At 36.0% G+C, this 13,210-nt stretch overlaps 1 protein-coding gene across 2 annotated transcripts in view; it reads left to right on the top strand.

The window, feature by feature from the left end:
* The window catches only part of slc26a1 (solute carrier family 26 member 1), a 269,764-nt gene that overhangs the window by 253,985 nt on the left and 2,569 nt on the right, over positions 1–13,210 (top strand). The window contains exons 2-3 of one of the 2 annotated variants that reach the window (XM_017493277.3): positions 7,441–7,469; positions 11,877–12,522. In XM_017493277.3, coding sequence (XP_017348766.1) covers positions 11,926–12,522 — 597 coding nt within the window. In that variant the 5' untranslated portion in view covers positions 7,441–7,469; positions 11,877–11,925. Of the gene's footprint in view, positions 1–7,430; positions 7,502–11,876; positions 12,523–13,210 lie in introns of those variants that run through there. The other variant, XM_017493276.3, reaches the window with a different exon arrangement.

Here is a 13,210-nt window from a genome sequence, read left to right as displayed (position 1 = left end):
TTACATTTACAGCAGATGCCCTTATCCAGTGTTATATATTCTCCATCATAAATACTGTATATCCTCATGCTATTACAAATAGGTCAGGGTTTAAAAATACCAAAATGCTAACTTGGAGGAGTTGATACAGCAAGTTTGTACAGAAATAAACATTTTAAAAAGTCTAGGTTTGAGTCTGCATACACGGAACGTCATTCATTCATTCATTCATTCATTCATCTTCAGTAACCATTTCATACCGGACAGGGTCAGGGTGGATCTGAGCCAATCCTGGGAACACTGGGTGCAGGGCGAGAGCATTCAGACCATCACAGGGCACCACTAACACACACATTCACACACTCATTCACACCTATGGCTAATTTAGTGTAGTCAATCCACCAGTGGAGAACCGGGAGGAAACCCACACGGATATGGGCAAGGACACGTGAAAGTTCACACAGAGAGGAACCTGAGCTCAGGGTTAAACCCAGGACCTTAGAGCTGTGAGGTAACAATGCCCACATGTTACTTTTCATCTGTAATTTGGGTAAACATTGGGTGCACATTAACAACATGTTTCACTAAGGTAGTATTTATACTTGCGTCACACCCAAACAAGATTGCATTACTGTAGACCTCGGCACTTAAGACAAATCAACAGGGATACGTCTAGGAAAGGTCAGGTGACCTTCTTCCTGAACCTGAGCACTGTTAATCCACAACAGCTCCAAATCAACACAGAATCTGGATCTGTGTGTTAAAGCCAATTCCCACAGGGTGAATTTCTGAACGGATGTCACACAGATCAGACACACTTCCATGTTAAAGCAACTTTTCAGTCCATATAAACTCTGTCATGTGAAAAACTAGAGCCATCTATACAGAATGTTGTTTTTTTTTCTTTGTCACCTGCCTGCATTTAACATAGTCATAATATACCTCTATAATAAGATTATTCTCTATAATAGTAATACACCTATATAATATACTATTGTAGCTATAGTAGTAAAAAAAAAAAAAACATCTAGAGTTGGTACATATACGAAATACTGTGCAAGTTTTAGACAAATTTTTCTACATACATTTTGTGTTTATTTGATAGCTTTTGCAATACTGTGTCAGGAAGAAAAGGAGCAATGTTAGAAAAAGTAACTAGTAAAACAATTAGAAAAAAAAAGGTGGCGGAGACAGGTGCAGTTGCCAGTGAAGTTTATTAAGTACAGGCATCAATCCAAAATGTGAAATAAGTTCAAGGTAAAAAAAAAAAATGCTTCAAGGTGATCAGCAAACTACTTAGATGGGATCAAAATCCAAACTTGTGAAACCAGGTAACAAAGCCAACAACCAGAATAACTGGAACAATAACAAAAGCATAGAACAGTTTATTCGCATAAAGAAGAGCTGTTATTTAAAATTACAGGAAAATAAAGATGTGTGTTGTCTGCATCACAGTGATATGATAAGTTGTGTTTCTGAATGATGTGACCAACAGGAAGCATATTTAGAGCAAACAAAAGAGGTCCCAAACTGGAACCCTGAGGAACACCAAAAGAGATTTGTGCATGAGATGAGAAACATGAACAGAAAAAGTTCTCCCCTTAAGGTAAAAGGCAAACCACTTCAACACCGGTCTACTAGGATCTACTGTTAATCACAATCACTTCATTGATGACATTGTATGAGAATTACTTTTGAACATGACTGTGAAAACCCTAAAAAAAAAATTCCAGGGCTGTGTAGACTTTTCATATCCACTTATTTATCTAACACATCCATTCCATTTAGTATTCTTTTTATTATTATTATTTTTACTCATAGTTTTTCTTGACACAGAGAAACTCTTGTATATGGTAGATTTTATACCCCTACACATCTTGTATATGTATAACATTACGTATTATCCATCCATCCATCTTCTATATCGCTTTATCCTTTTCAGGGTCACGGGGAACCTGGAGCCTATCCCAGCCAATCCATCGCAGGGCACAATCACATACACATTCACACACCCATTCATACACTACGGACACTTTAGACATGCCAACAGACCTACCACGCAGGTCTTTGGACTGGGGGAGGAAACCGGAGTACCCGGAGGAAACCCCCGCAGCACGGGGAGAACATGCAAACTCTATAATATATATATATATATATATATATATATATATATATATATATATATATATATATATATATACACACACACACACACACATATATATATATATATATATATATATATACAGTATATATATATATATATATATATATATATATATATTTCCCTTTTACAGAATTTGTTTACATTTTACAATGATACAATTTGCCTGATTATTTTCAGAGAAACTGTATGTTCTGGAGTATGAATGGGTGTGTGAATGTGTATGTGATTGTGCCCTGTGATGGACTGGCACCCTGGTGTACTCCACCCTGTGCCTGATGTTCCCTGGGATAGGCTCCAGGTTCCCCCACGACCCTGAAGAAGGAGTAAGCGGTAGAAGATGGATGGATGGAAGGATGGATGGATGTTCTGGATATAAGGATGAAGCAAAAAACATTTTCTTCAAAAACATCCTGATTCTCTGGAAACTTTGTAGGGTGTAGTAGTTGCTGATATCTGTGCATTTATTAAGCTTGATGTGTGTTACAATTTCCACAGACAATATAGGTTATATTATTACTGCTGAATTAGTTTATTATATATCAACCAATGTGGCTAAACTAACTGATCACACCACACAATTTAAGCAAAATGCCTACAGAAGTTATAGTAATAGCATATTCTCACAGTAATAAGATTAGATAATCAGATCATTAATCACCCAAAGCGGTAATCAGTAACGGCAGTCTAAGACACCAGAGTCTGTAAATTATATGCCTTGATTCATTTTTTTTTTCCACAGTTGAAGTTACTGGTTGTTATCTACTAACCCTTGCACTTGGACAAAAATTCACTACTGTCTGATAAAACAATAAGTAACCAAACATACTGCAAGAAGCGGCGATGAAAAAATGAAACATTAACCAGATCTGATGTCAACAAACTAACAAATGTTGAAGGTGCAAAATTCGTCTGCAAATATCAATGTGCTGATGTTTTATATTTGATGAACTTAAAAATAAGTACAGCCCAAGCCAATATATATTGTTGGCTTTTTGGACCTATTTGGAGAAGCAAACATTTGATCCTCTTCGAAACGGTGGCTATTAATAAAGGTGATACACTATCAAATGACACATAAAATTGACATTTTGTAGTCATTTTCACAATTTAAATGGACAAAAAAAAAAAAAAAACAACAGATCAGTCCCATGGAAAAAGTAAGTGCATGAGAACCCTCAAACATCTTGCAACTGAAAGAATATCACATGGAAGAGATGAGTCATAAATTCCAGCAAGCCTGGTGGACAATTCAGCTAAAGGGATCGATACTAGCTTCTGAGGTCAAGGGTGTACTTACTTTTTCCACAGACAAATATCACATTGATTGATATTTCTGTTGAATAAATGATTGTAAAGGCGAATTTTTCATTGTGGCTTTGTTCAAGTTTATCCACTTCATTAGTAGGCACTGTTTCAAAGATGATCAAATATTTGCTTATATATATATATATATATATATATATATATATATATATATATATATATATATATATATAGATAGATAGATAGATAGATAGATAGATAGATAGATTGCAGAAAATGCTTTTTTTTTTAAATCAACAAAATGTGATTTGGCAAGCGGTGCCCAAAAGTTTGCGTGCAACTATAGCAGAGCGGATAGAGTTTGACATTTTGTTCTGGTCACATCTGAGACATGAGACAAAACTTTCACACGCAATAATGAGTGACTTATTAGGTACACAAACCTGGCTTTCTAAATTAGATTAAAACTTTTTCTCTGTATCCTTTTTTAGCTAACCACAGCTCATTACACTCAACTCTGTACCCTCAAAACAGAATGTACCGGTAAACATCACAGTGTTTATGATGTAGTGTTATGATGATATTAATTAGGTCTATTGTTGACTATTATAATAAAATCACTCAATTAAACAAGTGGTATTTCTGTCCGTAATATGTGAATTGGAAGCATAGTCGTGTATATATTATATATTTGACATGTATATAAATATATGTCCAAAGGCTATGGATATTTTTACTTATCTATAAAGACAGTCATAGAAATTACATCACTTAGAACACTTAAAATAATTCAATTTAAAGATTATTATTTAACCATTACCATTTTACAGGTTTATATGTATTATCATTCAGAGTAGATTTATTATGCACCGTGTGGCCAAACGTATGTGGACACCTGACCATCATATCCATATGCGGTCCCTCTCCAAACTTTTGCCACAATGTTGGAGGCACATGATTATCTACGTAAAATTCAATCTAGTAATTAAAAATTGGGTTAAAGTTTAGTACAAGCGATGAAATCATGTTTTGATGAGAAACTTAATATTTTTTATGTAAGCGATACGTAATATGTTCCCTTAAGTCCGACTGAGGCCAAATATTCCATTTTTGTTTTTCATTGTAGGGGACCTAGCTCAAATGTATTCCAGCATGACAATGCCCCTGTGCACAAAGTGAGGTCCATGAAGACATGGTTTGCTAAATTTGGAGTGAAAGAACTTGAGTTACCTGCACAGAGCCCTGACATCAACCCCACCATGAACTGGAACGCTGACTGCACACCAGACCTCCACGCCTGACATCATTACCTGATCTCAATAATACTCTTGTGGCTGAATGAGCAAATCAGAAGAAGAGTAGAAATGCCATATCTTGGGAATAGGATGTTTAACAAGTCATAGGTGTCCACATACTTTTGGCCATGTGGTGAATATTATTATTATTATTATTATTATTATTATTATTATTATTATTATTATTATTATTTAGCTCACAAGTACAATATATTATCTATGAATTAAATTCTGATAATAAAGGTTAATAAAAATAAGGCAAATATCCATGATGTTAGAAAACAAGAAAATAATAATAAGAAAAAAGACACCAATTTGATGAAATCACTGAGTAACAGTATAAGATAAGGACAGCACATGCATATAATCTGACAGCACAAGACTTTTTATTCGCAATGCTCTTTGCATGTACAGTTTATTTACATTTAGGTAAGTGTCTCATGAAACCCTTATATCTTCTACAGACAAAGGGGGCACTGTTTCCATGGTGATAAGACTGAGGGACCACATCTCCCCCCTCCCCCCCTCTATCTGGATTGGCTGTTGAGATAGAGACCTCTGAAAGGCGCGACATTTTTTTTTCCCATCATCCTTTGTTCCATTCGAGGCATACAGAGTGAGGTGCTCCATGCCAGGAAGTCATGGCTAGGAGAAATGCATGGCATATTTACTCTCTCCACTGCACTTCCTCTCAGCTGTGATGTGGGTGAGTTGCTCTTCCTGTCTCAGCTTAAAGCAAGCACTGTGAATGATGAGTGTTAATGTAATCCAATGCTTTCCTCGCACGTGTGCATTCAGCTCAGGGATGTGATGTTTGAATGAAAATTTGGACCTGATTTCTCACTTATCCTTTCAAACCTTGTTGACATGCCTTTGTATATTAGCAATGTATTATGCTGGTTATAATGTTCTCCAAAATATGACTCTTAGTGTTTTACTACATCATTCTGTCATACATCAAAACACTTTCTATATAGCTTTAAACTGAATAGAGGGAAGGGCGGTGACGAGTCCACTGATTGACAATGGTGGCCTTCTTCAGAAACAAAACCAGCCCAAAAGCATGTTCTACTAAGAACCAAAGAAACATCTGGAACAAACACAATCATTTCCTTGACACATCAGTCATGAATGAATTCAATGATAATTTGGCTTGTAAGACAACTCAATATTAAAGCTATTCAGCTAAACGAAGCTATATACTTCATGCAGTTCATATACACCCACTCGCCCACACAAAGAAGCTCCTATTCTCTTCTCGCTTTAAATACAAATCCATGAAGGATCCCAGATGGAGACATAAAGCATAAATAAATCTCTAATGTAGTTGTGCTGATGTATACATGCATGCATGCGAGAAAAAAAAAATCTATACCCTCAGATCAACTTGATCTCATGCTTACAAATGATAAATTCAATCCATTATCAATTCAGATATAAAATTGAATGACATGAAATTTGAATGTTAGTGTTAGGGCCAAGGTTAGCACCAGTACCTGTTTTTTAGCTATAGTTTGTATGACATTTAAAAAAAAAAAAAAAAAAAAAAAAAAACCTTCACTGTAACAATTCATAAAAGATTTTCATGTGACCAGATAATGCGGTTGCAGTGGTAGCGCCAGTAACACTGTATGTTGTGTTTTGGGGTAGCTGAGCTACACATTCAGTGGTTAGAACTGTTAATGGTTATTTGGTTGTCCTACAAGTGGGCGTAGAAAGGATTCCAAACGAGAACATTTTTAGAAAGTTAAGAAAGTTTAACTACGCAAAGAATGCCTTTAAGAACTCATTTTCTACAAATTTATCACGAGGCGTATCTTGCTGCTTGCCGCTCTTGACCACAATGGTTTCTGTTATTTTTCACATTTACAGGAACATACAGTGATATTTTTATTCATCTTATACCGCAATAATCTTTCCACATTTATCTCTTTCTTTTAAGTTGTTAAAGAATGACACGTCAGTCTTTTTATACATTTATAGTTACATTTGATGTGGAAAATCTAAGAAAGAAGTTACAAGCATTCATTCCCTCATCATTCTTGAAATTAATAATAATTAAAAAAAAATAATAAAAAATTTAATCTTACGACAGTTTAACAAAGAAGAAATTCCCAAAGCATTTGTTCAGGTTAGAGAATCCATTGTTTTTACTTATTCATTTTTATTATGGATTATTTATTCATTTGCATTTTTTTTTTTTTTAAGATAAGAATGTTTGTTGGGTTTGCTAGTGTTTGTACCCCAATTTCTGTCACAAGACTAAAGTCTAAAACAACATACTGCTTGGTCTAATATTCATTTTAGTGTGATTTGCATTTTATCTAACATTTAACCAAAAGCATATTTTATATCCAATGCCCATTAAACACTGATATATGTGAAACCTCACACTTCATGTAATGATTCAGAGCACAGACATGACTAAGGTCTTTTAAGAGGCAGGCAATAATTAGGTATAACTAATATAATGAATCATAAATAGCTGGTTTACACAGCAGGTGATTAGAGTGAGAAGCTAAGGTAACTCTTTTAGGTGACTTAATGTCCATACCCAGACACCACATACGTGAGCCGAGTTAGGAGAAAATGTACTTTCTGCACACTTTGCCCTCATCCTGCTTATATTGCTCAATGGAAGACTTGAGAACACTTGCAGCTCCACCCCATGTGTTTTCAGCCTATAAAACCAGACAGTGCCTATTGAGTGACCGTCTTTTATGCTGTGCCAACATGCTTGAACCACACCGTCTCTGGGCCACAAGGTAGCAAGTCATATTTCTATTAGAAACAAAAGGTAGGAAAGAGGTTGGATTTTAGTCTTTAACCAGTATTATTATTACAGCTTTTTATTTCCTGCACAGTTCTAATGTTTGAATTTGGACTTCAGATTATCATTTCAGCCACAAAAAAAAAAAAAAAAAAAAAAATTGCTTTCTAACGCTTTCAGTATTCAGTAATGCTTTACATTAAGGTTCATTTAACTTTCATTATTCACTGCATTAGTTAACATTACTACAGTGTGGTTGAATTCTGCTTTCGGATCGGGTCCATAAAGAAGGTGTTTCTAATTTTCTATAACAGTTGTGAGAGTAGTGCAACTGCAAATAACATATTTATATTCATGCACTTGTTCTAGTATGTTGTCATGCCTTTAGTAATAACTCATTCAGAGACGTGCATGGTGGACATTCCACATAATCAAAGCCTAATGATCTATGAATTTTAAAAACATATCTTATTAACTTTAAGAGAGAGATAAAAAGAGAGGTTAGTGAAGGAATTAATATTTATAGCTGCTATAATGTTCATGATGACAAGGATCAACTTGTTTCACAGACATTCCGCGACATAATATCTAACGATAAACACATAAAAAGTATGATGTCTTATTGTTATTAATTACATTACAGCAGCTATAAATGGTTGTTCCTTCACCAGCCTCTCTCTCTCTCTCTCTCTCTCTCTCTCTCTCTCTCTCTCTCTCTCTCTGTCTCATTTAAAAAGAAATATAGCATATATTATAGGACTTCTGTCCTAAAAACGTTCCTGTGTCGGAAAACTTCTCACTGTTACTGAGACACTGACACTGGAGACTCCTTCCATAAATATTCAATAATTATGTAATTTTTTTTTAAAAAACCCTGTCTTACCTTCATTTGTTATCCCACATCTAATAATCCTGGACATGAAATTGGCAGTATAGGGTTCTGTATGTGCATCCTTCTTTACAGGAAGGAAAAGCACATCAGTACCTATCTGTTTTCTTTAATCACTTGTTTATTCTTCCTGTGTTTAAACGTGTGTACCAGGGTTCAAGTGAATGCCTTTGGTAATTTACATACTCAAACAGAACTGCTGTCTTCTTCTGTAGGAACTAGTTCTCTGGGGTACTGTTTACTTAAATGATCAGTTCAGTCAAACAAACCCGCAAATGTACACTATTGTGCATATGGTACGGAAAATATTTTGGGTCAGACAGCGTTCCATTACGTGTTAATCTCGTAGCTCTAGTGTAAAACCAAAGAAACAGCCAGCTAAACATGTCTTAGTTAAACATGTATTAGCCTACTTTTGGTGTCACCGAACTATTCCATTCATTCATTCATTTCCTCTAGATAAGCTTGTTAAAGTGAAAGATAAAACTGTTAACAGAAAAGAGGATGATACTGGTGAGCATGTAAAAAAAAAAAAACCACCAGACCTTCACTGGACAGCTTGATTTTAGATACAATTTTAAGTGCTTTAAGAATGTAGAAAAGACATCCTTAAAACTTGATACTGACTCTAGGGACACATAGGGACACAACAGAGCGCAGAGTCTCTGTACTTGACTTTTTCTGAGTGAGTTTTTCTTTCACCTAACACTTTTGATCTTCAGCTCAGAAGGAAAAAGTCTACTTTCTACCCACTACTTTTTCAAACATAACTACATTTCTCTATAGTCATATATACTCAGTCTCCTTTTTGCAGGAGACTGTATTTTAAAGAGAATTTTGTAAAACCCAAATAAGCTTTACAGATCTTTATTGGAAAGGGTTTAAACGAGGTTTTTCGTGCTTGTTCAATCAACCGTAAGCAATTATTGCACATGCATCTCTGGAACATTCCTTAAGACACTAACAGTTTAAAGGCGCTAGGCGAATAAGGTCACAGTTACAATAACTTAGGACACTGAAGAGACCTTTCTACTGACTCTGAAAAACACCAGAAGAAAGATGCCTAGGGTTCCTGCTCACCTGCGTGAACATGCCATAGACCTGCTGCAGGGAGGCATGAGGACTGCAGATGTGTCCAGAGCAATAAACTGCAATGTCTGTAATGTAAGACGCCTAAGACGGTGCTACAGGGAGACAGGAAGGACAGCTGATCGTCCTTGCAGTGGAAAATGACATGTGACCGTGTGTCCCCACAGATGTGATGGAGAACTTGCAGATGCCTCGGTGGAAGAGTGAGAGAACATCTCACAGTAAGAACTGACCAATCTGGTGCAGTCCATGAGGATGAGATGCACTGTAGTACTTAAAGCAGCTGGAGTCCACCATATACTGACTGTTACTTTTAATATTGACCCCCCCCTTTGTTCAGGGACTCATTATTCCCTTTCTGTTCATCAAACTTCTGTGAAACTTGTTCAATTGTTGAATCTTTTTATGTTAATACAAATATTTGCATGTGTTAAGACATTTGCTGGAAATAAAAGCAGTTGAATGTGAGAGGACGTTTCTTTGTTTGCTGAGTATATTTGTAAAATCATAAGGCAACTTTTTAGTATCAGACGGTTCAAAGAGTGCATTGAAATTCCTAACAAACTTAAAATTTAACAGTGAGGATGAGGCATAAAAACCCATCACTGTAATCTGCTACTGCGCACTTTATCACTGCAGCTTGTACTGTAAAACCACTGATTAGCATTCAGTTCGTTTATAGCATCAGATGCATTATCTAGCTAGCTATTGTTTAAAAGATTAGGAATTAAGAGGTTGTTAACCTGATGATGTAAATGTTTTCCCATGGTCCTTGGTGAAAGAGGTACTAATTTACCATCAGTAAGTGATTTTTGAAATCAAGGCACTTTTTTGTGAACCTTTCATGCACTATTACATTCATACTTTGTCCATTTAAAAGTTAAATACTTTTCTACTTTATCTTACGTGAAGATTTTAAAGTTGTACTTCAACTTTTACCAGAGTATTTATTTGGATAAGTAATTATACTTTTGCAAAGAATTTGGGTCTGTTTACCAGGATGAACCTACAAACCTAAAACAGAGCAATAATAACGTCATTTAATGGGCTAATTACGCTGGTGCAGTAATAGTTGTCTCTGGTCAGTGGCTGATGACTGGACTGAATTAATGTTGCCCTCTATAAATTCCTACTGTGCTGTGGATATAAAGTCATGTGCTGTATAAATAACCCCTGTGTTAGGCTTATCCTGGACAAACTTAGGTGTTTTCTGCTAGGAGTATCTTTTTTTAAAAATCATAGTCATAGTGTTAAATGTTTGTTTTTTGTCATATAATGTATAATGCCTTTGTATTTTTTTTTTCATTTGTTTACATTTAAATCATCATCATCTTATCTTCTGTGTTTGAGTCTTCACTTTGTGTAATATATCTTCTTTTTTTTTTTGGCTTTTTTTTTTTTTTTTTTTGTCTGGCTTGGTTAACTACCATAAAACCATCACATTTAACCGCATAATCAAAACAGAGAATTCGGGCCACTAATGTGTATTTTACAGCTACTTTATATAATTAGTGTAAACATTTTATTCATAATGTAAAAAATAAATAAATAAATAAATAAAAAAAAGTTAAAGAATTCCTAATTTCGTACTCGTGTGCAGTTAAGCTGAAACATTTTCCTGAGTTTCTGTGAATGAACAGTGTACTGTAATGACACAGCTTTTCTACTAAATGAAATTCCGTATTTGTTAAATGGTGTTGTTATTGAAAGTGTTACAATACACCAACTCAGTCATCAGCGGTGACCCTTTAGTAGTTATCAATTAACATGCGTTTGCTCATTCTTACCCTTTCTCAACCCCCCAGGTGTGGAAAACCCAAAACTGCAGACATTGCACACTTCCTTAGCAAATACCTACATGAGAATGTACAAGGCCAGCATTTTGAGATTTTGGACTTTCTTTTGCACTAGGCTGTCCCTTGTCACGATTTTCAATTGTGGAATTATGACTTCGTCTTACCAGAATCTCAATTTTGCTAGTTTTGCTAGTGGCTGTTTTCTGATGACATTACACCTAACATGTTAAATGGCACCATTTAACCATATAACCCATTTTATTAACTTTCAGCAACTTTTCTCGTATTTAGAACTGTGCCACTTGTTTAATTATTCTAATGGGCCTCATTAAGGTGTCAGTCACTTAACCCATGCAACACATTTGCGTCTTATTTTAGACAAGAAAATTTCAATTAGTCTGAAGCTCTCAAGTAGCTTGCAGTCAATTTAGAAATAAATTGAAATCAGGAAATCAGTTTTGAAAAGATCGTAAACAGAAAAAAAAAAAAAAAAAACTGGCCGTTCAAAGAGCTGGAGACCGCTGACAGTGAAAGCCATCATTTGGAAATTGTACCAATTTTATCACCCTGCAGCCTCATATTCAATTACATAAACGGCATTACTGTTTTTTTTGTGTGTCTTCTTCAGGAGATAGGACAAAGAACATCGTTGGCACAGCGGGACAGCATTAGAAGACATGGAGGATGCAAAACCTCAATACACATGCCATCTGGAACGCAAGGTTCAGCAGAAGAAGGGACCATTAAAGGTCATTAGGACCAAACTGCGCCATCAACTGTCTTGTTCGTTGCCCAAAGTGAAAAGCACATTAATAAACTTCTTCCCTGTCGTGCGCTGGCTGCCAAAATACAAGATAAAGGAATATGTGTGGGGTGACGTGATGTCCGGGCTCATAGTGGGAATTATTTTAGTGCCTCAAGCCATCGCTTACTGTCTCCTTGCAGGCTTAGAGCCAGTTTACGGTTTGTACACATCCTTTTTTGCCAATATGATCTACTTCTTCTTGGGCACATCAAGGCATGTATCTGTTGGTATCTTCAGCCTCATGAGTTTAATGGTAGGACAGGTTGTGGACAGAGAAGTCTATTTAGCAGGATTTGATTTGAGTGATGACAGTAAGCAAAGCTCCTTGGGTGCTGGATGGAACGGCACTGAAGACCACCAGGATACTGCGGTCAACCTCACCATGGGGGCCTTCAGCATGGAGTGTGGAAAGGAGTGCTATGCTATCAGCATTGCAACAGTTTTAACATTCCTTGCTGGACTTTACCAGGTATTCCCTTTCTCCAAATGACACAAATACATATAAATGTGTAACATGCCGTATTATTGGAAAACTGTCTTGTGTTATACAGTGCTGTGAAAAATATCCTGATTTCTTCTGTGTATATCTCACACTAAATCATTTTAGATCTTCGAATGAAATCCAACATAAATCAAAGGTAACCTGGGTAAAAGCACAATACATTTTCTACTCTTCCATAGATGACATTTTTGCCCAGTGTCTTTCTGATAGTCATGAACAGTGACTTTTATTGATGCAAGAGAGGCCTGTAGGTCCTTTGATGTTGTCCTTGGCTCTTCTGTGATTTCCTGGATGAGTCGTTCCTGTGCTCTTGGAGGAATTTTGGAAGGTCGGCCACTTCTGGGAAGGTTCACTACTGTGTCAAGTTTTTTTCCATTAGGAGATAACGACTCTCACTGTGGTTCTTTGGAGTCTCAGAGCCTTTGAAATACCTTTGTAACCCTTCCCAGACTGATGTATTTCAATCACCTTCTTCCTCATCATTTCTGGAATTTCTTTCAATTTTGGTATAGTGTGTTACTGGGTAAGATCTTTTAACCGACTTCGTGCTGTTGAAAAAGTTCTATTGAAGTGTTGATTTGATTTAACAGGGTTTGCAGTAATCAGGCCTGGTTGTGTCTAGTCCAGCTGAACCCCATTATGAATGCAGTTTCAT

The sequence above is a fragment of the Ictalurus punctatus genome, chromosome 18 (genome assembly GCF_001660625.3).
Source record: "Ictalurus punctatus breed USDA103 chromosome 18, Coco_2.0, whole genome shotgun sequence".
NCBI classification, from domain to species: Eukaryota; Metazoa; Chordata; class Actinopteri; order Siluriformes; family Ictaluridae; genus Ictalurus; species Ictalurus punctatus.
This window is presented reverse-complemented; position numbering and strand designations above follow the sequence as displayed.